The 27,389-nt window shown below is 30.6% G+C and overlaps 1 protein-coding gene and 1 long non-coding RNA gene across 5 annotated transcripts in view; one reads left to right on the forward strand and one right to left on the reverse strand.

Annotated features, from left to right (window-relative positions):
• LOC115887793 (RNA binding protein fox-1 homolog 2) overlaps positions 1-22,233 on the forward strand; it is a 134,819-nt gene extending 112,586 nt beyond the window's left edge. For 3 of the 4 annotated variants that reach the window (XM_030907305.1, XM_030907292.1, XM_030907296.1), the window contains exons 5-10: positions 253-345; positions 9,076-9,130; positions 11,455-11,595; positions 13,527-13,639; positions 17,344-17,580; positions 19,020-22,233. In XM_030907305.1, coding sequence (XP_030763165.1) covers positions 253-345; positions 9,076-9,130; positions 11,455-11,595; positions 13,527-13,639; positions 17,344-17,580; positions 19,020-19,064 — 684 coding nt within the window. In that variant the 3' untranslated portion in view covers positions 19,065-22,233. The remainder of the gene's footprint in view (positions 1-252; positions 346-9,075; positions 9,131-11,454; positions 11,596-13,526; positions 13,640-17,343; positions 17,581-19,019) is intronic. The other variant, XM_030907313.1, reaches the window with a different exon arrangement.
• Positions 22,234-23,449: 1,216 nt separating this feature from the next.
• Positions 23,450-25,656, reverse strand: LOC115887852. The gene is made up of 3 exons (XR_004051167.1): positions 24,401-25,656; positions 24,059-24,153; positions 23,450-23,655 (listed from the first exon to the last, which is right to left on the reverse strand). It is a non-coding gene; the product is annotated as an uncharacterized LOC115887852 (long non-coding RNA).
• Between the last annotated feature and the right edge of the window lie 1,733 nt (positions 25,657-27,389).

Raw genomic sequence — 27,389 nt, forward strand, 5'->3', positions numbered from 1 at the left:
GTTCAAAGTGAAGTATCTTGCGGTGAACTAGTGTTTAAATTTGGTTAGACACTACGAACTCGTATCGGATTGGTGTGCGAATCTCTGAAACCGATAACGATAAAAAGATAAAGAGCCGAAATAGCGACGAGCAAGAGTGCTATGAGTATGAGGCTTCTAGACAGTGGCATGTCTAATGTCTAACGTCATCATGTCATTGCACGAGTTTGAAGAGCTGTTTATAATGCATGTCTTGTCTGTCTCTGCATGCAGGGGTTCGGTTTTGTAACATTCGCAAATAGTGCTGATGCGGAGCGCGCACGAGACCGACTACACGGCACCGTGGTTGAGGGAAGAAAAATAGAGGTGTGCATGACTATAGCTCTACGTGTAGCACTGGCCTGTCCCGTCCCTCCCCGGTAAAACAAGGTCAAAACCCCCGTGTGGCTGGCTTGCTGGCTTTAGTGACTAACCGGTAGCACCTCCCCGCTTCACACGTGTTGTTTTGACGTTCTTTTGCCGCACACACTATCAGTTTACTTATTCGAGTACCTACCAAAAAAAACATAAAGAAATCTGTAATGGTCCTCACAGATACGTGTTCTTTTCTGCCAGTTTTATTAGTAAGGGTGAAACTGTTAGGAAGAGCAGTCCGTCTTTGAACGGGGTTTTCAAGTCTACCGGTGCGCTCGATTGTACGGTTAATGTCGCGTATTTTGTCAATGGGTATTCTGTTTCTGTTCTCTATATAATTACCGATTTAACGTCTGTTTGAAACTTCTTTATAGACTGTTGAAAATGCAGTGATGTATCGCACTAACCCAAAAAATGTTAACAAAGTTAACTTGTTTTTTACATAGTACATAATGAAAGTTTTAACCTTATGGAAATTTTCTTTATTATATCAAAGTTAACAGAATTTTTTAATTCTGTAAACTTTGATAATACATTTTTGGACAAGCGTGGTAGGTCATTGTATTTGGGTGGTCATAGGCGTTTTATAAATGAAATAAGAAATACTGGTCCATATTTAAAAAAAAATAAGTTGATGATGGTTTTGAAATTTAATGGCACTATATTATAAAGCGAGGGGTGTCTCTTTTCTTCACAGTCGCTCGCAGTCTTTGGCATCAGTCTTACAGCAGTCGACTATAATTATATAGCAGACATAGATAGTCTTCTTCGCAGTCATTGGCAGTCTGTAAAATGATATTTTGACAGTACATGTAGATTTTTAACCCAAGTGAGGCACGCCTCGTTATAAAGAGAAACAAGTGACGATGGTGAAGTGGCATATATATTCAAAGATCTCTTCAAATAAAGCCAAGAAAAATTAAAACGATTTTACAAAAACGTGTTTACAAGTATACGGTTATTTTTAAATTCCAGAACAGCATTTTATTGGTCAGAAAATTGAGCATCTTTGTCATATTTCAATGTCTTAATATTTTCAAGATACTTTGTGGGGAGGTCTCAGTTCCAAAGGTGAAATGTTGGGTACTCTTTGTACAAAACATGAGTCAGTCTTATTTGAATCGCATACACGAATCACTATTAAAAATGAAGATAAAGGGAATCAATTTTATCACATTTTTACTTATATAATTAGAAAAAAATTGTAGACATCTTTTTACTGCCTCTTTTGTAAGCAACTCATCTACTTCTTTTAATTTCAAAATCATCATTTGGTCCCATATTATATTTTAACTTTGTTAAGTTGTCTAAACGAATTAATTTTCAAAAATCTGATAATGTCAATACACTTTCGTTAACAGATATCTAATAAAAATAAGATTTCTCAGATCCAAGAGATCTCAGTTCCAAGGGTGAAATTTTGGCTACTCTTTGTACAAAACTTGAGTCAGTCTTATTTGAATGGCATACACGAATCACTAATAAAAATGAAGATAAAGGGAATCAATTTTATCACATTTTTACTTTATAAATTAGAAAAAAATTGTAGACATCTTTTTACTGCCTCTTTTGTAAGCAACTCATCTACTTCTTTTAATTTTAAAATCATCATTTGGTCCCATATTATATTTTAACTTTGTTAAGTTGTCTAAACGAATTAATTCTATAAATCTGATAATGCCAATACACTTTCATTAACAGATACCTAATAAAAATAAGATTTCTTATTATTCGAAGAAGAATACAATTACTGCAACAACAATAGTTTTTTATATTAAAAATTGGTTATATGTTAGAGAAACAATAGTAATTTACGACAATTGGTGTATTGCCAAACCAAACCAAACCAAACCAAACAGTCTATTTTGAACTTTGGATGCACGTTTTGCTATCCATGTTAACATCATCAGCAAATGATTGAAACTGAGCGTCAATCATTTGTTGATGATGCTGACATTAAAAATGCTAACCTACGAAAAGCATGCATCAAGAGTTTACTGTTTTTTGATGTGTTTTATTATAAATTAAATTAAATTTGTTTTATTAGACCCATTTAGATTTACAATTAGTGGGATTGACAATTTCACAATTACACATAGTGAAAAAATATACAAATTACAATTAGTGAAATGCTGTAACATCAAAGATTTCAACGTCAATTGTATCGGTATAGTACAGAAACAGTCAAAACTAAAAAAATTGTTTTTATTTTCAACACCAAAAGAAATATTTTTTTACCACAGTAAAAACGACGCGCGACGGTTTCCTATCCCCAGACTGACTCGTTTTCCACGTATAGCTTTACTCGTACTAACAAAACTCACAGGAAAAAACACGTGTCTGTTGAGGGCCATAAGTCACAATTCACTCTTGTATCGGTTCTCCAATGTCTGTACGTTGTCTCTAGACCGTGTCGGCCATTTAAATTGGCTTGCGCTGATGACGCGACAGTTGTAGTTCCGATCCCCCTCCCTCCCGCTCACGGGCCGCCGAGGAGGTAAGTGGATAAGGCCAGAGGGGCGCCGCCGCCGGCCCTAGGCCGGCCGTGGGCCGGTGACGGCGCCCCGCGCCACAATACCCACTCTCGTCCCCAATACGCCACGGGGTCTCGAGAATCGTCCCCACAGTCGTCAACACCCCAACACTTACTGAAAATCAAGTATTTTAAGACGATGTCATTGTATTTTTCTACTTTTTCTATAAGAATAATAATAACAACGTATTTAATATATTTTGTATTTCGAATTATTAAAAAAAAGAAGAAAGGTGTATCATATCTAAAGCAATTATGACAACTATATATGTACTCATAAAGGAAATAAGTTTAGATTGGAATGCTCGGCTTGTTGTCACAACTTATAATTGTTTTGGAGCGCATACGTTGCAGGGCGCTGCTGTAGCGGTTGCTAAGAACAACCTCAAACAAGAACAGAAATAATGTTCTTTTTTCAAAGCAGAATCTTCAAAAATTATAAAATCTTTTAAAATTTAAACGGCCCTCATTGAAAAAATACAGAAAAGTATTTAAAGCGTCCATTTGCAAAGTAGTTATTGCTATCTTGTGAGTTTAATTTAAATTTTATTTACTCAAACCCGTGATATTTGTGAAAAGTGGCATTACAAACTTAAAAAGAACTGCAAAAACCATCGTGGATCGTGACATAACGTCGGTTTCCAATGTTACATAGGTAGATATTTCGTACATGTCCTTATATAAAATAAAGTTTCTTATATGCAACACACTATATTTTATTTAAAAAAAAAAAAATTGAATAAATAATATTTGGCGACATAAAGCCGAACCGCTCCGAAATTATCAAAAGCTTTGGAGAACGACCGTTGTAAGAATAGCGCCAAATAGTATTTACATTGTCCTTATGAGCACTTTTTAATCTAAACTTGTTTCTTTTATCTATGTATATACTTCATTATATACTTCACTCATGTGTCAATCATAATAAAAAGTGTTAATTTATTATATTAAATTATAAATAACAGAACGATACAGTTCCATTTTCATGTTAATAAGTGAAATACGGATATGAAAATCTGTCTGTTTTACTCGTAACTTTACAATTAAATGTTATTTCAACTCTCAGTTCATTTTAAGCGTTAATATATCATTTTGACAGTGATTTAAGTAGATTTACCGAATCCATTATTGCACTCGAATGAAGAGAAGCATTAATTTATTATAAACTGTAACTGTTTCATAACGTTTTATCATTGATTGACATGCTGCTTGTAACAGAATATGCTGCGAAATGAATTTGTGCTAAAATATCGAGTTGTTTAATTATTATTTATGATTTTTATGAAACGATACATTTTTTTGTGTTTTCTTTAATAAATCAAAACCTTCCAATAGACACGTGTTATCCTCAATATCAGATCTATTTTCTGAAAGAATAAGTAAACTTCAACAACTTTTATATACCACTTTGTTAAAAACTTTTTTCTCAAGAACATTTTTTGTTAAGAAACTTCTGGATGTTTCGTTTATCATGAACTAAGTTTGTCAGCTTGTCAGTATCTCTTGATATTTTAATATAACAAAAAGTTAAAATTGTGTCTAAAAGTTTTTAATTTCTTAGTTATGAATTTTAATTTTAATTCATTTTCTTTACATTATTAATTTGTTCATTTCTTAAATTTAATTTTACCCTCGTAGTAGATCAAGTAGATGCAGAAACATGCCGAAATTAGTTAATTTTATGACAGTGAGAGTTTAATACTTATTTTTTACAAAGTATGTTTTTAATACTGTCAAGAACGATAAACATGATAAAGTTTAAAGTGTATTTCTATTTCTACGCTTACAGTGACATCATTTTCATTTAATTTTGTCAAAAATAATAATTATTAATTAAAAAGCATTCCCAATAAAGATAAAAAAAAATTAAAAAGTTTTTTGGAAGGAAATTTAAAAAAAAACATCTATAAATATTTTAATATATATTTCGGCAAGTTATAGTGAAAATAAATTGTGCTTCCTAGATTCTACGAAGCATCGATAAAATATATTTGTTGTTTTGGATCGATTTCAAAAACATTTGGAAAAAGTTTTAATACTTTGAAATATTGCTCAGTTAGTTTAGTGCTGTTCTTTTTAATACTTTTACTGCTTTGAGAGTCATTCAAGCGTTTTTAATGTTCTAAAATATTATTTTACAATATGTAATTACATTAGAGGATTTTTTAAACAAAGAAATATGGTTATTTTCGGATTTTTTCCTGGTTTTGTTAAAAATGTTGGGCCTGCTTGACGACTGATTGCTATTCCGAAACTCCGTGGTTTTTTAAGTTAGTTTTTTCAGTTTTAAGTAGTTTTTAAGAAAGGAAATGTTACAACAAACGGCATATATGTTGTTGAAATATTAGATTCCTGCTATATTATTTGAAATAAATTTGATATTCATTATTTTCTTTGTGTCTTTAAAAATGTATTATTTATTATTTGTGTGACAACAAAATCGTTGTACAAACCACGATTTGTTAACTTTATATCGAAAGAACTTCTACTAATTATGGTTTACCCAAATTTACATTTTCATTTTGTATTGTTTTGATGTATTTTTTTTTGTAATTTAAAAATTTTTATATTTTTTTGGTACTTCTAAGAATATCATACATTGGTTTACCCAAATTTACATTTTCATTTTGTATTGTTTTGATGTGTTTTCTTTGTAATTTAAAAATTAATTTTATATTTTTTTGGTACTTCTAAGAATATTATACATGACTATCTTAGTTAGCTTTAAAAATCCTAGTTTGTTAGCAAAATTAGTATTGTTACCAATTTTTATCGTTTTTCTATGGAATTAAAAATATTTAGCTTCTAGTATTTTAAGGATTCTAATGATTTATTTTTTTATTCATGCATTAGAGAGGGAAACAACGTCATGAGAGGCCTATTTTTGACAGCCTCGTTTGACGTTCCACTTGTCACATTTGAATTTTTGAGTCTTTGTTGGGTTGTTTTGAGGTTATTTTATGTTTTAATTTATTTTCTATAAAGTGTACAAATCTTGAAAGACATTGTGTCAGGATTAGTTTTCATGTTTTTTTTGTCTCTCTGTCTTGACACAATGCTTTTCCAAATTTGTATACATTGCTTAAGATGAACTGTAAAATAATCAAGAAACAAAATAAAATAATATCAATTCGCACAAATTAACATCAAATTTATGTCAGGTGAAACGTCAAACAAAACTGTCAAAAAATGGCGTATCATGACGTTGATTCCATTTCGTCGGCTCCTTGCTTGTTTTTTTTTTATTCAATGAAAAAAGGGTACAGGGTGTCATAAAATTTTGGGTTTCGTATTTTAGATTCACTTCTAAAAAAAACTGAATTGATAATAAATTATTTTTTTAATGAGATATCTATATGAACTTTGACGAACTGTATTATCTAAGTTAACAATTTATTCGATAAAAATCAATCGAATAGAGGTTTACACAACAATTTTGTTGTCACTCAATATATTATTACGACACTTCTCTCAGTGAAGTAAGACCCGTTTTATTTTGATACAAATTGATTCTGTAACAGTACTACCAGCTTCTTTATGCAATTCTCATTATCTATAATGTATATACAGTATCTGGTCCTTCTAAAGAGTCGAACCAATAAAATTTACCGGGTGGTTTTCCTTAAATTGGCCAACGAACGCTCGTAAAATACTAATTCCGATTGCTTTACCTTCTATATATGGAATGCCGTTTGTTGGAACGTTCCTTAGAGGCAGCATTCTAAAGATTTAATGTCTCCAATAAAATGTTAAGGGTGCCGTATCGATGTAATGGTATATGGCATCCGTCAGTCAAGTTGTTTTTTATATATTCTTGCATTTACAGAATGACAGAAACGATTTTTTTATTTTGAAAAATCGGTTTAATTGTGTTAAGAAAGAATATCCAATATTTTAAATATTATCTATATCTATGTGGCAATTTCATTTTTTGAAAAGGGTTTTCGCCATTAAAAGAAAATCTAAAAGACGAACAGAAAAACTACAGAAACTTTGAAGCTTTTTGGCTTTATTTCACTAAGTAATTTTTAGTTTTTAGTTTAAGGTTTGGCTTCATAATATAAGATATTTTAAATAGTTTTTCTTTGTTCTTTGTTTTTTTTTTTGCTTCTGATGATGGGATGAGATATATGTACCTCCTGAAACGTTAAGCTTTTTTTTCGGTTAGGCAAATTTGTTTTACTAGTAAAATATCATTGTCAAGTTTGTTTCCGTTGGATCAGCGCCTTGGTGTTTAGAAAAAATAACTTTTTTATGTTGTAGATTTTTTTTAGTGGTGAAAAACTCAATTTTTTTCATGATATGAAATTTTATTTTTATTATAATTTTACCATAGTTCTTAAATCAACGACAGCTGGTTAATTTTCAAATTTTTGGTCACATTTTTTGAGAACACTGTTATTATTTATCAAAGCTTTACAAGACTTAATGTAAATTAAGATCTTTTTTGAAATACTGTCAACATAAATTCATTGAAAATGTATTGTCACTGAAAACTATCGTTACAAATGAAATTTTTCTACATTAATTTGAAAATATTTCGAAAATCGATAAATTTAATTATAGAATTTACTGACATACATAAAATATGTCTTGAATTTAATGTATAATTTAAAAATGTTATAATATACAGGGTGTAAATGAATAAATGCTAAAAAATCTACGTTTAAACTTTTTATACTTAACAATATTCAGTTTGCTGATTTTAATTTATATTTTGCTATAATTTTCTTAACTAAAATTAATTTCTCTCTGCCAATATCTTTCGTTTTCATCTTATATTTTCGCCTCACTTTCTTCGTTATTCTGGGTCAATACATTTTCAATGTGATAAATCTACCATTTGACATAGTTTAGTAAACTACTAATGTCCATTTTTCTTTAGAATGCTGCTTGGATTAAAAAAAAACATTTCTTAATGCAGGAACATAAATTATGATTTTCTACTTGACAGATGTTGATTTAGTGTCTTAACAATAATTCTAAACAGATGATATATGCTACATATATATTAAGAAATGTTATTTTATTTTGAAAAAAAACTAGATTAAGATAATTTATTGTGAACTAAAATCAGACAAGTCGTGCAGTTCAATTTAAAAGTCATTTTTGTTTTGTATTTTGATCTTTCAGTGTGTGAAAAAAATATTGAAATGTTTCGTGAAAGCCAGTTGGCAGACATTCAAAATCTGTATCGCTTGGTATTTAAAAATTAATTTTGTTTAATTTCTCTCTAAACGAAAATAAATTAATTATAAATATATAAATAGTTATTATGTACATCAACAAAACTCACCTTCTTAACAGCACTTAAGGGACATAAAGGGCCATTACTACCGCTTTTCCGTTCAAAATATTTTAATAAAGTTGCGATGAGTTTTTTACGGCTATTAAGCTATCTTGTATACTTCACCCTAAAAGAGGTTCTAAGAAGAACAGTGTTCGACTGCAAGATCTGCTGGTAAAAAACTTTTAAGCTTAAAGTAGCATTACACAATTTTTTTAAACCAAAAACTCGTAATACAAAACTAAAGTGTCAAAACAAATGCCAGTGTCAGGAAATAAATAAATATGTAGCAACTTGGCATTTTTTACAGCAGAGTTACCACCTGAATCCCCAGCGGGAAATTTAAATTTCAGTTAGTCTACCCGGCGCCGAATATCTCCATGGTTGGTAACAATAAATTTAAAAATTGCGCCCTCTATTACGTAACTAAAAGTTTAATTGATATCGAATATATGCGGTTAGTCTCTCTTTTGTATATTTCTGTAAATGTACTTCTAATTTAAAATTAAAACTTCCATATAAAAATAAAAATTGTGGATGTTACGTCATAAGCATTATTATAATTACAATGCTTCCTTTAAAGAACCATCAATTCCTCATTTACGAAACATTATTTATGCAAATAGCTTGTCTGATTTCGAGGCCTATCCAACTAGACGTTCTGTATTAACCTTAGTGACAAGTGACAGGTCCTGTTGGCTTCTGTGAAGTGTAAACAGGCTTGTCGTCTAATGCAAGCACTTGTTTTGGCGCGAACGCCTTTCGAAAATCGCATAAAACGCGAGACACGCTTTCGAAACAAGTGGTTGTATTAGATTAGCGGCGTACCATTACTAATCGTTTGCGTTTTCCTGTCGTCTAGGTAAACAATGCAACAGCTAGAGTACAAACAAAGAAACCACCAGCACTTCCAACAGGTGAGTTGAATCGTTTCGTTCATTTTTATTATCTTTATTTTATTTTTGTATATTTGTCTTTGTATTTTTTATTTGTTTAATAAGTATTACTTTACATTAATACTGTTTAAGAATACGTTTATACAGGGTGAGTCTTAAATAAGTGCAAATATTTTAGGGGTAGTAAATTTCGACCCCAGAAACACGTTATTATGAGATTTTTTTTGCGAAATACATTTTTTGAAAATATGGAATTTTTTAAAAACTTTTTTAGATTTTTTTAAATTTTTACTTAAAAACATAATATTTTCATATTATAGTAACATAGGTAGTAGATTAAATTTGCAAGAAAGAAACCCCTGAAAAAATCCAGTGATCTCTCTCTTTTTTTAATTATCAAAGTAAAATATCTACCTTATTTTGAAATTATTTGAAAAACGGTAAAGAGAAAATATTCGAGAAATATCGAGATCTGCCAGTCCTGAAAATATTTGCACTTATTTAAGGCTCACTCTGTATAAGGTTATTCTGCAGGATGGTCCGAAATGTATTCGAGGAACTTCGGCAGCATATTCTGCAGATTAAAATATGTAAAAAAGTTCGTATAAATGTATGTCCTAAAATGCTTAGTTTCGGAAATACAGGGTGTAAAAGTTGTGTCATTTTTATTTCGATTTTTTTCCAAATAATTTCTAGTAACGTCAATATTTGGATGAAAATTGGTGTCTGGAAGTTTTTTTTTCACAATAAGGGGCCGTCCTCTGCCGGAAACACTGCGATCTGTGAGGCCTATTGTGTTTGTCCCCTTTCTATATCTGCACCCTATCCTATCTCTGTGCCCTGCACTAACTTATGCAGGTCCTTGATAGGATGGGAGCATAGTTCCTCCGGTTCTAGCATAGCTTTCCCAAATAAAAAGTGTTGCTTGCGATCCTGAGCCTCGCAGTGATATATTATGTGCTCCGCTGTTTCAGGATCTTTATCGCAGAGTCTGCCGCAAAGACTTCCTTGATACAGGTTGAGCTTGTTCATGTAACACTTGACAGCCATGTGTCCTGTCAAGAGGCCTGTTGTAATCCGCAATTTATTCCTGCTAAGCATTAGCAGTTCCTTTGCGGTTTTAGAGCTAGGTCCTTGGATAAAAGCCTTGCTGTGCCTGTGCCCCTGTCTGTTTCTCCAGTGGACATTCTGCTTGTCCCTGATCCAGAGTTTTAGTGCACTACGGGCCGTACATTTGGGTATTCCCAGTACTGGCTCTGAACCAAGATAGGATGCCGATGATCCTTGCCTAGCTAGCTCATCGGCTTTTTCGTTGCCTTGGATGCCGCTGTGGCCCGGCTCCCGGAATAATTTAATTCTGTTCCTTCGAGCCAGAGCTCCCAGTTCACTTAGGCATTCCCAGACGAGTCTCGACGATACCTTTGGGCTCATAAGCGCCCCAAGTGCCGCCTGACTGTCTGAGCATATATATTGATGAGCTTATCTGAATAAGCTCTTCTATTGTTTTCTCTTGCACATTGTGGAATGGCGAAGATTTCTGTCTGTTATACAGTTGAGTGTTTACCCAAGGAAAAGTATAAACTTACCCTTGGTTTTCCCTAAATACTCCAGCTCCTGTTCCTTCAGCGGTCTTTGACCCGTCTGTATACCAGGTTAGTGCATCCTGAAGGAATGTTATATCTGTCCACATTCCTCGATCCATTTTGTTCAGCTCGAATGGTTTGTGGTAGTGATAAAGAGGGGTCATTTGGTCCGATCTCATTTGGAGTAGAGGTCCCCCGATAGAATTTTCCATCTTTGAGTGTCCTGTTTCTGTCCTATTTCGCAGAGACAAGACACTTTGTTGTCGATAGAGTTCGATTCTTCGAATCAAAATCAAATTTCTGATGTCAAAAAACTACCAAACACCAATTTTCATCCAATTATTGACGTTACTTCTGAAATTATTTAGAAAAAATCGAAATAAAAATGAAATTTCTACAACCTGTATCTCCGAAACTAAGCATTTTAGGACATATATTTATACGAACTTTTTTACTTATTTTTACTCTAAAGATGTGCTGCCGATGTTTCTGGAATACAGTTCGGACCACCCTGTATATTGCAGAACAAAAAATAGCAATAACAACCTGAAATTTATTTTCTTCTATCTATTCAATTAAAGTCATAAAAATGAAATCGCGAATTTTCTTTTTTCCCACAAATCTTCGGAAGTTTTTAAACTTTTAAGTTGACGTTTTGATCAGCACCAAATTGGGCAACTTTGCTTCAATTTAACCAATCTCATGTCTGTTTTATGACCATTTCTATGTATATATTTAAATTTCAATTGATTTTTTCTTTAGTTCCGGTAATCCAATGGCCAGCAGACGCGGCGACGCTCCGTGCAGGTGTGGCAGCTATCCAGAGGGGGCGCGCGAGGGCAGCGTATCCTGCTGCAGCCGCAGCCGCTGCAGCTTTCGCCAGGCATCCGACACCCTTGGCAGGTAAGAAAACACCGCATCAGCGAAATTGCCAATGCCAAGTTTATGATCCCTTATCAAAATTTAATGTAGACTGCGTTTTATCTCATTGATTTTTTACGTAAATATGAGTTAGGAAATATGAAGGGGAAGGGAAAAACTGACTTATAGACAATATTGATTTAATGTTGCCAAATATCATGTTAAAAAGTTATTTATTACAGTATACATTATTACTTGGACATCGTTTTTTATATTCAATTACAATTTAACATGTTTTTGGCACTTGATATTCTCTACAGATTAAGTTGATTACATTAAAATTTGTATAAAATGGACTTCGTCGGTAGGAACAAGACAGAGTCGTTTACTATTAACTGATATTTGGAAAAACAAATTACAATAAACGTTAAAAAAGAAGAAAATCATGTACCGTAGTGTTATAACCAGCACTTATTTACATGTTACAATAGTTGATGACATGGAGGTTTTATTTTTAATATTTAAAAACTTTGTCTTTCAAATTAGTAATAAAAAGTATTGTAATAAGAATTCCACAAATGATATTCAAAAACACGTTATAGTAAAAATTAGAAGAAATAGAGAATCATATCCAATAATATTATAACATCTAGGGATTATAACATCTAGGGAAATTTATTTAATGAGGCATTTATTAATGATCAACCCTGCAATGAAAAGAGATTCATATTATGATACTGATATAAAGGGGATCAAAAGAAGTAATCACCTTAGTCTAATATTTTCTAGAAAAAAATCGTTACTCATTATAATAGAAAAAATACTTGATAGGAGAACTAATAAAAACATTGTACTTAATTACTTTCAACCTCTTATTCTGAGCTACAACTCGGAGGAGTACCATTAAGCTATCTAAAAAATCAATAAGTTTTGACTCTTTATCATTACCCAACCTACTTCTTAATTTTGAATGCCGTCTACACTTTGTAGTTTAAAACAAGTGGTTCAAAGAAATTTTAAACATAATACCAACTTTGGAGTTAAAATCATGTTTAAATCAATAAAAACTGTTTTAAACCATAAGTAGACATGTTTTGTTGAAAAATACTAACCCTGTTCTGTCAAATTTATTTTAAAATACAGGGTGGTCCGAACTGTATTCCGGAAGCTTCGGCAGCATATTCTGCAGATAGAATAAGTAAAAAAGTTCTTATAAATGTATGTCCTAAAATGCAGAAGTGTCTAGCCCCAACAGGCAACTATTAAGCTTAACCAATCAGGTTGGTTAGCGTGGTTATTTGGAGGGCGTTAATTTATTTGTGTTTGGTCAAAAACTCTAACGTGATTGGTCGGGCTTAATAGTTGCCTGCTGGTGCTAGAAACAAGTTAAAATGCTTAGTTTCTGATATACAGAGTGTAAAAGTTTCATTTTTATTTCGATTTTTTCCAAATAATTTCTCAAGTAACAAATATTTTGATAAAAATTGGTGTATGGGAGTTTTTTGACATGAAAAATTTGGGATTTTGATGTCAATATGACTCCTACTTGTAGAGGGCGCCACCTACATATTTTTTAACCGGTTTGAAGAGTAATAACTTTTGGTTCGAACCTGTATAAAACTGGCGCCCCCTACAAATATGAGTCATATTGACATCAAAATCAAATTTCTCATGTCAAAAAACTCCCAGACACCAACTTTCATCAAAATATTGACGTAACGATCAAATATTGGCACACCCTGTATCTCCGAAACTAAGTATTTTCGGACGTACATTTATACGAACTTTTTCACATGTTTTTATCTGCAGAATATGCTGTCGAAGTTTCCGGAATACAGTTCGGACCACCCTGTAGGTTATTTTTTATCATTTTTTGGTAATCGTCTTTCGAAGTCGGACCTTCTCCATTTTGACGGACTAGTAATTAACCTCACATTTTAAAATACCTACTAACATTTTTCTTTGTTTTAAAGGAGCTTTGCACGGTTACACACCTGTCCTGAATACTCTCCCAGTAGACGGCGGAGTTTACTACGATCCTTTCCTGGCGGCCCATGCTGCCGACCCCAACTACACGAGGCTGCAGGTAAGCTTGGAGGGGATTTCTGTTTAAACCAGTCGATCGGGCTGGCGCGTATTAAATTCACTACCGCCAGAGCCATCTGGCGTGAGCTAGAGCAACTAACTTAATGCCCGAGCACAGAAAAAGAAACCATGACTAAAGTATAATTATTTGTTGAGTTAGAGGATAATTAGTATGAAGGAAAAAAACGCAAACGATTACTCATTAGGCTGTTTGATCCACATTTGAGCTTAAAGACAGATTGAAGGAATTTTCGTTTGCCATAAAAAAAATTATATATTTCTTTGTTATCTTTTATTGAATTAATTGAATTATAATATAACATCGCTTAAGATTCGTCTTCTATTCGTTTGTTTAATGGGACTGTATCAAATATACTTGAAAACGCTTATTTGATACTACCAATTTTTTTTTAACAAATTAGATAATCTTAAAATAAAATAAAGTAATAAAACAATCTTAATTATTTTTTTTATTGTGTTTTGATGCTTTATTTTGTTCATTATTTGTTGTTTTTAATTTTTAATTCTCAAACTTTGTTCCACTTTATATATAGTTCATTGTTGTTTCCTAATATTAGTTTTTAAACACTAGAAATTCCTTACACCACTTTATTTTTTAATTTAACATTTCACATTGTTTTTTTAATTTTTTTTTCTTTATCTATTTATTTTTTACAGGTTAATTTAATAATTAAAAAAAGCAAAAACACAAGAAAATAAAATAAATACAAAACGCAATACATTATTATTAAAAATCGTAAAAATAAATATTATAAGGAAAATGCAATTTGATTTTGCTGTCTTGTTACATTTAGTGTCAATCTGGAGTACACACATGATGTTTCTTGCAATTTTATTTTATTAGACTTTAAATTTATTGTTAAACAGTGGCTCTATTATTAATAAGACTAAAATTGGCGTTTTTTTCCTTCAAATTATCCAATATATTTCTGTAAATATCTCTTTCCCCTTACTATCTTATGTCTTTCTTATATGTATACCTGTTTTTATGTATTATTGTACATAGTATTACACTTCTCATTGATGTTTTCAATATTTTTAATCTCTAATTACCTCCATTACTCAGTAGATGTCATCGTAACACTACATTCATAGTTATAGATGTCACTTCTCTTTCGATGTGTTACTATCCAAACCGCGTATGATCAAATAAATATAAAATAACGTCAAGGTAGACATATTTCTATGCCTACAGTGATGTCGGTTTTTATACAATCATACTGTATAATATAAAATAACTTATTTCAAGCTGTATTTATTTGTGTACGTTGTAATATACACATTTAAGTTTAAGCATGGAGATAGGAGTTGAGGATATTTACTTGTTTTTCTCCTAGTGTAAATATTTTTCTATTCCCACATTGCAAGATGTAATAGTTCACATAGTACCGTGGTATCATAAAATTATGTCACTGGTATTTATTATTATGCACTGTTGTGTTTTCTATAAAGAAACAAGTATTTACAAACCTTAATACTTTTATACGTTAAAGTATTTTTAAAGACTTTTAAAATTTTGGTTTTTATTTAGTACTTTAAACTATGATCTGTTACATCTTTTCCAGAAATTATACAAAATGAGTTTTAATAAATTTATGCTGTTAGTTCTAATTTCTTAGATTATTCATTAAAACTCATTTTATGTAGTTTTTAGTATTATTTATAGTACTAGGAAACACTATTTACACTTTTTTCTATATATACATGTCATATCATCTGATTTTTTGGTGTAAATAGGCAGAATATACTTCGATGCAAATTAACATTGCTAGAGTAATTTTAATAAAACTAAACTTAGTAGAAATCAGTAATTATAATAATAAATATACATATTTATTCTATATTGAATTTTAACACTGTCAGATATAGATTTTTACAGGAGTGAGTATTACCCTTTTTTAACAATAGCAGTTTTAAATTATTTGTATTGAAGTATCAGTTCCGAATCATCACATATCTGGTTTCTTGTTGATATAAACAAGCAGTTAGACATATTTATAAACAACGAGACATTATTTTTCAAATATCTAGAGATGAAAACCTTTTTGAAACATATTATTTCCCCCCTAAATATATTTTTCTTAAAATTTTGAATTTATATTTTATAAAAGAAAATGGAACTGTCAGATAACGTTATTTTCTATTCATGTTTCTTTAGGGGTTCATGTTTATTACCTTTTTCTTTTTTCTTTGTTTTTTAGTGCCTTTTTGTGTCCTTTCCATGATGCCTTATTGTGAATTAATGAAAAGAGGGAACGCTCGTACGTTTTGAGCCTATGCCGTTCCATATTTTCTTTTTACCTTTATACAAAATTGCTGTCTTGGAAATATATACATAATTTTTATATAAATAAGAAGGAATATGAATATGAAAAATATTGTTTCTAAAGCTTTTTTAATGAATCTGTACGTAAAAATACATTTTTGTATATTTATAAGGGTTTAATTATTGCATATTGATTAATTTTGTCATAAAAATGTTTAAAATACTTAAATTTTAAAAGTTTTTTAATAATTCTGTATTCAAAAACCACAATAATTGTATCTGATGCCGTCTTAGTTTTAATTCTACAATGCATCATCGAAAACACACTAAAAGGTATTAATTAACTCAAAAACTACACATCATCACAACATCCTATTTTTCGACCCCATAATCGCACAGCCTTGTTCTCATATTATAGGTGGCGTTATACGGTACTAGTAAATTGTACAAAAATTACTAAAAAACGATGTTATAAACAAATTTAATATATATTAAGTGACGTTGAAAATGCAAATGCTACACCTATGGCCTATGGAGAGTGCTTCAATGTTCACTATAGTTTGACAGCTTGTTGGCCTATCACTTAATTGAGATATTCTACATTAATGTTAATATGATGATGCACCTCTGATACACACTCAAAAGTATCGATGGATAGAGTGGTTAATCTCTTCTTGGGATGTATCCCAGGGGTGGGCTAATGTAACTAAATAATGATCGGTAGCGATGAAGAATACTATCGCTTGCCGTTTAGTTTTAACTTGTATGTATTATGGTACATAGTATCACACTTCTCATTGATGGTTTCAATATTTTTAATCTCTAATTACCTCCATTACTCAATAGATGTCATCGTAACACTACATTCAAAGTTATAGATGTCACTTCTTTTAGATGTGTTACTTTCCAAACCCTATGTGATCAAATAAATATAACATAACGTCAAGGTAGACATATTTCTATGCCTACAATGACGTCGGTTTTTATAAAATCATACTGTATAATATAAAATAAATTATTTCAAGCTGTATTTATTTGTGTACGTTGTAATATACACATTTAAGTTTAAGCATTGCGACAGGAGTTAACATAAATATGGGATATTTATTTGTTTTTCCGGAAGCCTAACAACATTATTGGAAATGATTGAATAAGCAGAAGATGTGATAAGTTAGTCTGGGTGATGCACTTTCAATGTCACTTATTAGTAGGTATATTATTTCTCTCTACTAAACTAGAATCATTATTATAATCCTCCGTAGTGAAAACTACTGAACTACTACTATATTTTACCGACGCAATGACAATTTACTAGCACCATATGACACCGCTCGATATCTGGTCGTCAAACGCTACACAACCTAGCGCTGCGATGCTTTCGATGTGTGCATGGCTGTGCATGGCCTGTCTTGTTTTAGGCCGCGGCCGCAGCAGCAGCAGCAGCCGCCTCCTCGCCTTTACTAAAAACGCCACTGTCCACTGCCCCGCAGGCCAGCTACGCAGCGGCGGCCACCTACACCGCAGTGGCGGCGCGGTACAACGCAGCGGCGGCGGCGGCGCAGCCAGTGGCCGGCTATGCGACGATGGCGGGCTACGGCCGGGACTACGCGGACCCCTACCTGGGACACGGGATAGGACCGATGGCCGGATACGGGGTAGGTATAGGAGCTGGGCCTCGAGAGAGACTAGCTTCATTGATTGTAATAGTTTTAAAGATGATTAGTGTTACTCTCTGTATTACACAACACCGTAAACAAATTTATAAAGTCTTGTACACCTCAGACAAATACCGTACAAACCGAATGTTCTCATGATATGCAAACCAAAGGTAAACAGAAAGTGCGAGGTTGCCACTATATTATTAATAAAAAAATATTAATGAAGATAGTATATATGTAATTATTATACAGGGTATATTCCTCACGTAAAATAAGATTTATTTTTCTTATCAACATAGGTCCGATTCTGCTTTGTTTCGTAGCTACAGGGTTTTAAAATATTAATATTTTTTCGATTTATTATAATTTTCTTGTGTAATAAAGTGCTTTTAGCGTTTTGAGTGAAATTTTGAGGGTAAAAGTTACTATAAATGCGACATATTTTAAAGCTAAAAAAGTCATATTCACCAGGGACGTGCATATTGGTTATCACTAGAATATTTTTCTAAAAAAAGCATGCACGCCACTGACTTTTTTTCTCTTGTTAGCGAAATAGTGTAAGCAGTTTAATGCCGATTAAAAGTTGTCTCTTATAAATATCAAAAAGAAAAAAGTCAGTGGCGCACGTGTTTTTATTCTTGATAAATTTCAGTGATAACCCTTCCAGCACGTCCCTGATGAATTTATCGACACTTTTTTAGCATTAAAATATGTAGCACTTATAGTAACTTTTACCCTCAAATTTTAATAAATTGAAAGATTATTAACACTTTAACACTCTGTAGCTACCACACAAAGAAGAATCGGACCTATGTTGATATGAAAAATGAATCTTATTTTTACATGAGGAATTTCCCCACGAGAGATGGCACATGTTTTTGAAACACCCTGTACCGGGTGGTCCGAATTGTATTCGGGAGACTTCGGTGGCATATTCTATAGATAAAAATGAGTAAAAAAGTTAAATGTCTATTTATGCCCTAAAAAGCTTTAGTCTGTAGTGTACACACTTGATCACGGATACTTTTGGATGATACTGGCGTTATTCACGAAAATAAAACACCAGCTCGCATGAGCGTACATTTTTTTTCCAAATTTTCTGAAGGTTTAAAGCAGAAAAGTTCATAATTGTTTCAGAAATACAGTATAACCTCTCTACCAACACAACTCAATGAGTGTTATTTTATTTTTTATATTTTTATTTCGTTTCTATAACATCAAACTTTTAAATGAATTTCAGAGTGAAAATTCGAATATTCCAAACAAAATTGACATGGACATACTGCTAAAACTAATTGACTCTTTTGACCCCAATTTATTTGAAGAATAGGTATCAAGTACCTCTATCTAATTTTTTGTTATTTTTTGTTGTTGATATATGTACCTATTTCCGCATTATAAGTTTACTAACCCCTATTTTTTTTGTAAATTTTCAGGCAGCTGTTTATCGTAGCGGTTACAATCGTTTTGCGCCCTACTGAACATATCCGCAGCTCCGTAAGGCCTACCGAACAGAAACCAACAAAAAATAACGTAAAAATACTCAACTTAAAAAATATTGTTCTTTGTTTTTTGTGTACGTAGCACAAAGAAGCACAAAAATGAGGAAGAAACCAGGAGCCAAAGAGCTGTAACTCACACTAATGTAAGCCCTTGTGATAGCTCATCTAACCCAGCTCTCTAACTTAGTTAGGTTATGTTTTAAGTATGTCGTTTCCATTCACTTATAAAAGCATCACTCGTTATATTATAATACTGAGTGTTTCAGTACCAAAGTTCCAATGGAATAACATATTTGAATACAAATTTAGAATGTTGAATGTCTTCGGGTAGCAAAAATATTTAAAAACCTTTTATTTTATACAACCATACAGTTTGTGAAATATTTTTTATCAATTTTATCAGTCTATACCTAGGAATTTTTCCCCGTCTTTTGAACCATTTGTACCTCTGGTAATAATATATCAATAAATGAAAAAATCAATTTTAATAATGAAAGATTTAGAAGCTTATTAATATACCATAAAATATACAGCGTGTTGTTGTATTAATACCACAAGTAAGGAACAAGTAAGGCGTTTTGTTTTTGTACCACCACAATTTATTTTTATGTATATTTGCTATCTTCACAGAAATTCAAGCTTAATGATGCATCGGTATTTCATTGGAACAGGATTATTGAGACACCCAATAGATTTAGGTAATTGTTTATTTACTGAGAATATCCTGAACAATCATCAAATATAAAAGACAGTTTATTTTACCGTGTTCAGTCATGTGTAAGGTGACAAAATATTTGTAAATACACAACACATACACATTTTATTCATTATGTTTGATTTTTTATTTTCCGTTATACATTTTCAGTTGATCAGTGTGTTATTTATTTCTTAATTTTCATTATTTTCTTATTTTATATTATTTTTTCTCTTGTTGATTTAATTTTTATTTATTATTTTTGCCAGATTAAAATATTGTTTCCATTTCTATTCAGGATATTAACATGTAAATTGTAATTTTCTTAAAATATCTTTTTATAATACGTAAAGTTGCATTGTAACAATTATGAAACTGGTATATTATGTGATATGTTTTTTTTTATTTTTACACACTACTGTATAAAAAGGATGTTAGATTAATTTACAATTTTATAGTTTGTTTTTGTAATTGGTCTCTCTAACGAAAATACTTATTGTGATAACCACAAAATCGATTTTTAGTGTATATAATTTGATTGTGTCAAATTTTCAACTCAGAAATTTACTAAGAAATGCAATTTTTATATTGTTACAGTGTTAACAATGAACACGCTCTCTGTAATCGATTATCTCTCTATGGTTTATCCTTTAATGTTGTAAATATTTATTTTTTGGTTATTTTTTCTTTTTATTTTGTAGTGGGTTTGTGTCTTCTCCCCATAATAGTTAAGTAATTTAGCTTGTAAGATAAATGATATCATTTTATGACTGCTAGAAATTACTTTATATATAAGTATGTAATTTTCAATTTTTTGTAGAGGTATACATATTGTTCTTTGACAGATTAATTTGTAAATGTGACAAAGCAGATAGAAATGTATAAATTAAATAGCAATAATCACAGGAAATATGTTTTAATGTGATTGATATTATTTTTATCACAGTATACTTCAATATAGTCAACTAACTCTTTTAGTGAAACAGAAACTTGGGATTCAAATTTCCGAATTTTTAGAAGCTTTTTCCTACTATGACAAAATTGGTATGATTGCGGAAAAATTGTTTTGAAAAATATTTTGAAGGTGACTGTTAGCTTCACCACAATAAAATTTTAACTGTTTTAAAGTAAAGTGGGCCATCCACGATGTTTGTTGTCGCTATGAGAGATAGTTGTATATTGATAGTATATCATATGGATCAACAATATTGAAATGCATTTTGATCTATAAGTGCAATGGAAACTGTAATTCCTTTGTTAAATTATATATTTTGATACTCTTGTGTTGATTCTTAGGCAACTACATTATGCCTGCATAACATATCGAGGATGTTCTCTCTTATAATTAGCTATTATATATCTGGATTAATTAATGTATATTTTATTTTACGAAGTTTCTTTAGTTAATCTCTAGGATGTATTTCCATATTTCAGTAATGTTAAGCTCTCTAATACAGGGCGACCCGGCATTTCGAAAAACCTCGATATCATGTTTTTGGTTTAATATTTTAGCTCTAATATTTTTAGAAAATATTCAGGCAATTTAAAAATATTTTTGTCAGTATAAAAGGTGATTCAAGAATATTAACTGGAATGTTATATTTTTTTAGATCAGTGAACTTGCCTTTAAATTCTCAGTTTTTAGTTAAAAACATAATACCTTGATAATATGGCAACATAGCTAAATTATATTTACAAGAAATAAAACCCAGAAATGATCCAGTACGTGGTTCTCAAAATTTAAGCAAAAAATATATATTTTTTTAATTTTTAAATTAAAATAACTCGGTTACTTTGGACTTATTTGAAAGACGCTAAAAAAGAGAAAATATATCGAGATCTACGAGTCCAAAAAATATTCGCACTTGTGTAAGACACCCTGTATAACATTACATTTAAAAATATGCGACGTATACTTGAATCACCCTGTTTATTTTAACCGTTACCCGCGTATTTTTAAAAACGATTGGACTGAAAATCTCAAATCAGAAATGTGATACCAGGCTTTTTTTGAACGCTGGGCCACCCTGTATAATTTCTCTTTATGATTGTAGGAGTTTGTTAGCTAGAAAATACTCAATAATGTGCCACGAATCTCTATACTTTTAAATCTAATTAGGAGTATGATTAAAAAAAAAGACAGTGAAAATACATCCTACCAAATTTAAAGCCAAGTTTTTTCTAGTCGCTGTAAATATCTATACACGTACAAATCATCCATGACTGGTTACTTCTTTTCGATTATTTTAACAATAATTTAATTGGACGTCGAACAATCGAATCGATTTTAAACACACACAAATAATGCGTAAGTTTTATGCATCAAACTGGAGAGAAATATCTTAGCACCTTGAATTTAAGTTATGTTGTAATTTTTTTGTCTTTTTTTCGGACATCCGATTAATGAAATGAATGATGATCGTGTATGTGAGAATAATAAAGTTATTAAGCAAATATCTATTGTCTTTTTATTTGATACCTTGTTGTGGTCAGTCCAACGATAGAATTCTGACAGTGATAGTTGTTATCTGTCATTTTAATTCAGAGGTGAATTGTTTTTTCTGTCAATTTTTGGATGTCGTCTGTCGAATTCTCCCGTTGGACAGACTGTTTACTCAGTAGGATATAGCATAGGACATTTTTTATTAAAGAAAGTTAATAAAAGAAAAAATTAAAATGGGTATAAAACCTATATCAAAACAAAGATATAAGTAGTTCTAAAGAATAATAAACACAAACAATATAATACAAAGCGGCATAGAATATTGTTTTAATATTCTACTTTGTTAAGTCCCGTCTTCACATAACGTTTTACAAAATAAAATAGCAACCTAAAATATATAATGGCAAACTAAAAATATAATCGCTATATAAAATACTTGTACACGTTAAGAAATATGATTCTGAAAAATATATTTCATTCTGTTCAAAATTAAATTTTTGATGACAAAAATGCTCAAGATTTGTTTGCCCTGAGCGAAATTTTTCAACACCTCAAACAGATTTTTCGCACTACAGAGAAATGCCGAATTTTGTTGACTCTAAGACTTTGACCTCGTTTTCAAAATTAAAACGCTAATAACTCCGTAATTAAAAGAGATATCGGGGCGCGCTTAGCGCCAATCGATAGGGAATTCAACCCTCTATCTGTACACAAAATTACAACCCCGTACGACACCCTTTATTTTTTGAGCCAAAAATTTTCAAAGGTTAACACCCCTTTGCTCATTTTTGCTCCAAAAAATAAAGTTTGTCCTAGAGGGTTGAAAATTTGTGTACAGATAGAGGGTTGAATTCCCTATCGATTGGTATAAAGGGCGCTTCGATATGTTAATTAGTTCTTACGTAATTAACGTTTTTCTAAACGAGTCTAACTGTTCGAGCTCGTTGGCCAACGATTTCAAAATTTAATTCAGGAGAAAAAAAATTAAAAATGCACATTTTTGGTGCTAGATATGGCCGTTTTGACTTGAGGTAAAAGAAATCAAATTAACAATAAATATCCTTTTAATATTTATTGAATTTATCTCTATGGATTTATATTTAAATTAGATTTTAATATTTTGATGTTTTGTTTTGGCAACCAGTAATACACCAATATTTAATGTTGGTTGTTTTAAATTTAAAGACTACCCAAAGGATTCAAAGGAAACTACATTAAAACCTGTGATTAAAACTTTAATAAAATTTATTAGGAAAATATTAGCCTTATAAATACTATTAACACAATTAATTACAAATTTATTGTTAGACATATACAGCGAAAATAGCAATCTTGTGTAGCATAATAAGTAAGTCCTTGGATTGCTCATTGATATTTCTATAGAATTTTCTTTCTGATGGATACAGGATGTTCATATTTCCAGGAACTTATTTCTGAAACAAATAAAACTATATTTATACAGGGTAATCCAGTGCTCCGAAAGAGCGCCTCATTTTAGTTTGATATTTTAACTCAAATATTTTTTACAATATATATCAAGCAAGGGTCTAATATGAAAAGCAGCAAACTCCACCATTCCTCTACTCCGACTCCTTAAATTTGCACTTGAAATTGATTCTGAACCAAAAGCTTAAAACACAGTATAAACTAAAAACTTCTTTGTAACAATTTCAAGTGCAAATTTAATTATGGGACCGTATATTATGTTGTGATAGTTAACAAAGAAAAGATGTTTTAATTTATTTATTGTTCTAAAGCAAAGTAAAGGACACCTCCATAAAAATACAGAATTCAATTTAAAAACTACAATTTTAAAGTAAAATATATTTAACTCACCTGGTCCTTCTGTTTCTAAAAATATTTTTAAAATGTATGCTGTTATTGTCTCCATGTTTTATAAAATAATGTGAGTGAAGACATCAATAGAAAACCTAAAATATGATAATTTAAAAAAAAAAGAAACACGTCAGTTAAAAAAAATGCAAAAAAATACATATAGGTTAAAATATTTTTCTATAAAATATTATGAAGTAACAATTTTATTATTATACTGAAATCTCATAACAAAATATATAGAGACTGTGGTAAAAGATCAAAAAGATATATGTTTTTTCTACCATATTAGGGGGGTATTTCATTTACGTCTTTTCACTTTTAACTTTATAGAAAATTGTTTACCTTATACACAGCATCTCTTCATAACAATAATACATTTCTAACAGTGTAGAACAACCATGAAGTTTTAAATTGAAGAAAAAAGCAGATTTGGAAGGTACAGCATCGAGACCATGGTTTTGAATGTTTGCCAGTATAATTTTCTGAAGAGGACTGCAGGACTAATTTGAATGCAATAATTAAAAGCGGAAACCATCTCAGGGATATGTTTTTTCAATAGGATTCGAAACTTGTTGCTCCAGATTTACTATTTTTTGGCACACACTTGGCTGAAAAGCAGAGTACAATCGGTGACGTTTTCTACCGGCGTGAAGATAGCCTGAAGTGTCTAGCCCATGATTATGGAGGCTAGAAGTTTTTATACAGAGGCTAGACTTTTTATACAGCAATGCCTTTGTTCCCGAATTTTGATTTTTAAAAAAGTTTTTTTTACCTAATAACATCAAAATGAAATGTAAACTGTGTGGCAAGTATTTTTTAATTTAATGTTCCAACAATTTTTCGTAAAATACAGGGACACATATTTATTTCTGAAGAGTTCTAAAAGGCATTGCTGGGTAAAAATGATTCACAAATAATTATTTAGTGATAATGTTATTTAGTAAGTCAGAATTATCTAAAACCTGATTTTTTTTTACTTATAAGTGTTGTTTTTTTGTTACCTAGAGTATGTCATTGTCGATAGCACACCTTATACATTTACGGAAAACAAGACATGGATATAATTACTCTTTTTACCCTAATAAACATTCTATATTTTAGTGCACGTTTGATTTGCACAAAAAGTAAAAATATGTGAAACGCAAAATCCAAACATGCATTAAAATATGGAAATAAAAGTGGCGACGGTGTAAGTAGCACTGAAATTATTTTAAATGGTTATACAATAAGCAATTATTAGTGGCCTGATTTTAAAAATAATTTAATGTCATGTTTTCCACAAACATTTACCATCGACCGTCAGCACCGTCAGCATATAAAACTTGTTTTATAAAAACCTATTTTATAAGAAGGTACACCGAAAAGTATTATGAGATATCTGTTTTTATTTGGTACATGAGAATTTATGACTGTTACGTTATGTTATTAAAATTTAACTTGTTTTTAGGCTTAGGCTTACATAAAAAAGTGAGATGTATATAGGGTGTCTAATTTTCTTGTAAGGTTTTTCGCTTACGAATATAGACACAAAGTTGTAGTTTAAACAATAGAATGTTACTTTTTTATGAAAAATTATATCATTGGAATAGGCATAACTCTTTTAATTTCTGAACTACAGGGTAATTTTAAAAATTTGACATGTTCAGGTACTTCTTGTAACTCAGCTATCTTATTAAAATGGTTAAAACGGGTTAATTCTATATTACAAGAAGTAGGTAGGTTTCCAAACATGTCATGTTTTCAAAATCACTCTGTAGCTTAAAAATTAAGAGAGCTATGCTTAATCCAATGATGGCATCTTTTTTTTCTAAAAATTTAGCAACTATTGTAAAAACCGCAATTCTATCTCTACTCGTGAGCGAGAAACCCTATAAAATTCATGAATGTGGGACACCCTGTACTTTCAAACCAAAAAGTCTCCAAACAGTATGTGACTACTTAGGGCCATATTTAGCCATATTTACATAGTCAGTTAAATTGTATAAAGACTTTTTGGTCTGGCTCTCTAATTAATTGTTAATGTTTGTAGGATAATACCTAGCTATAAATGTTTTTTGTTACTACTTGGGAAACTTAGTTTGTTTTAAGCATTTGTTTAAATAGACGTGTAAGCAAAAAGTCTTGGTAAGTGGCTTTGGTTTTAATTGTTTTGCAGATAATGACATTTTAAATTAAAACCTCGATAAGCCATATAAGCATAACAAAACTTTTTGGTATTCACCCCTTTTGATAATATAAAGTTTAAGATTTATACTGTTTATAAATTTTCCAATGTTTATGCTGTACATACTAAAAATAAACTTTTAACAGAGATATTTTTGCCTTACTTCAAGAATTTTATTTTACTCAAATGAAACAAAAAGAAAATTGTTCGGAGAATTGAAAAGTCTCAAATTTAAAAATATATTTATTCAGACTAAGTAAAAACTTTTGTTGCTTCAATTCGTTCGTATCTTAAACCAAACTTTTACTAATATTCATTTTGAGAAATAAGTTACTCAAATGGAGATTGAATATACTTTGATCAAGAAAACCGTTATATAACTTCAAATTCGAGGCATTTCAAACAGAGTAAATGCAATTTCAATTGTAGAATTAGTTTATTTTCGCTTTAAAAGATTTGATATCTTAAAACAACAATCGTTTGTGTCTTAGATATAGTAATAATAAATATTTAAATCTAAAATTTTTATTCTTGTTTTAAAAAATAAATCATTCATTAGGAGAATATTGTAGCATTAAATTTATCATTCTAAATACTTAGTATAAATATATATTTCTTTGCGTATATACAAAGTTAAGATTTATTCTATTTGAGTATTAAATGTTTGAAATAAGAATATTCTTTTTTGTGTGCACAAAAACTTGTCGGTTCTCTGTTTTTTTTAATATAAGCAAACTGCAATTGTAAGTTGATATTTTTAGTTTGATTTTGGTATTGCTTATGCATAGATCGATGCCTAGATGTATTTTGTGTGCTTGTGTCAAAAGCTCAAAATTAGTTCGAATTCTAAAGAAAATAGTTTAAAGCTTACTTTTTTGGTTTAAGTTTTAGTTTAAGTTTTATTTTATCATAAAAAATAGATTTTACCTTTACAAAATTTTACTAGTATGTAATTTAGTTTTTAAATTCTATATCTTATGCACTAAGATATACTAATTTAGTTTGGGGTAAGTTAATTTTATTTAGTTAAAAAATAAGGACGAGTTATCTTTAAAATGGGACGAAAAGCAAAATCTAATATATTGGACTTGGTTGGATATTTCAATTCGAAAAATTTATGTTATCAGGAGATTTGTAGCCTTACAGCAAGTAGTGATATTTTAAAAA

This window comes from Sitophilus oryzae, unplaced genomic scaffold (assembly GCF_002938485.1).
Source record: "Sitophilus oryzae breed Bouriz unplaced genomic scaffold, Soryzae_2.0 scaffold_1165_pilon_pilon, whole genome shotgun sequence".
Taxonomy (NCBI): domain Eukaryota; kingdom Metazoa; phylum Arthropoda; class Insecta; order Coleoptera; family Curculionidae; genus Sitophilus; species Sitophilus oryzae.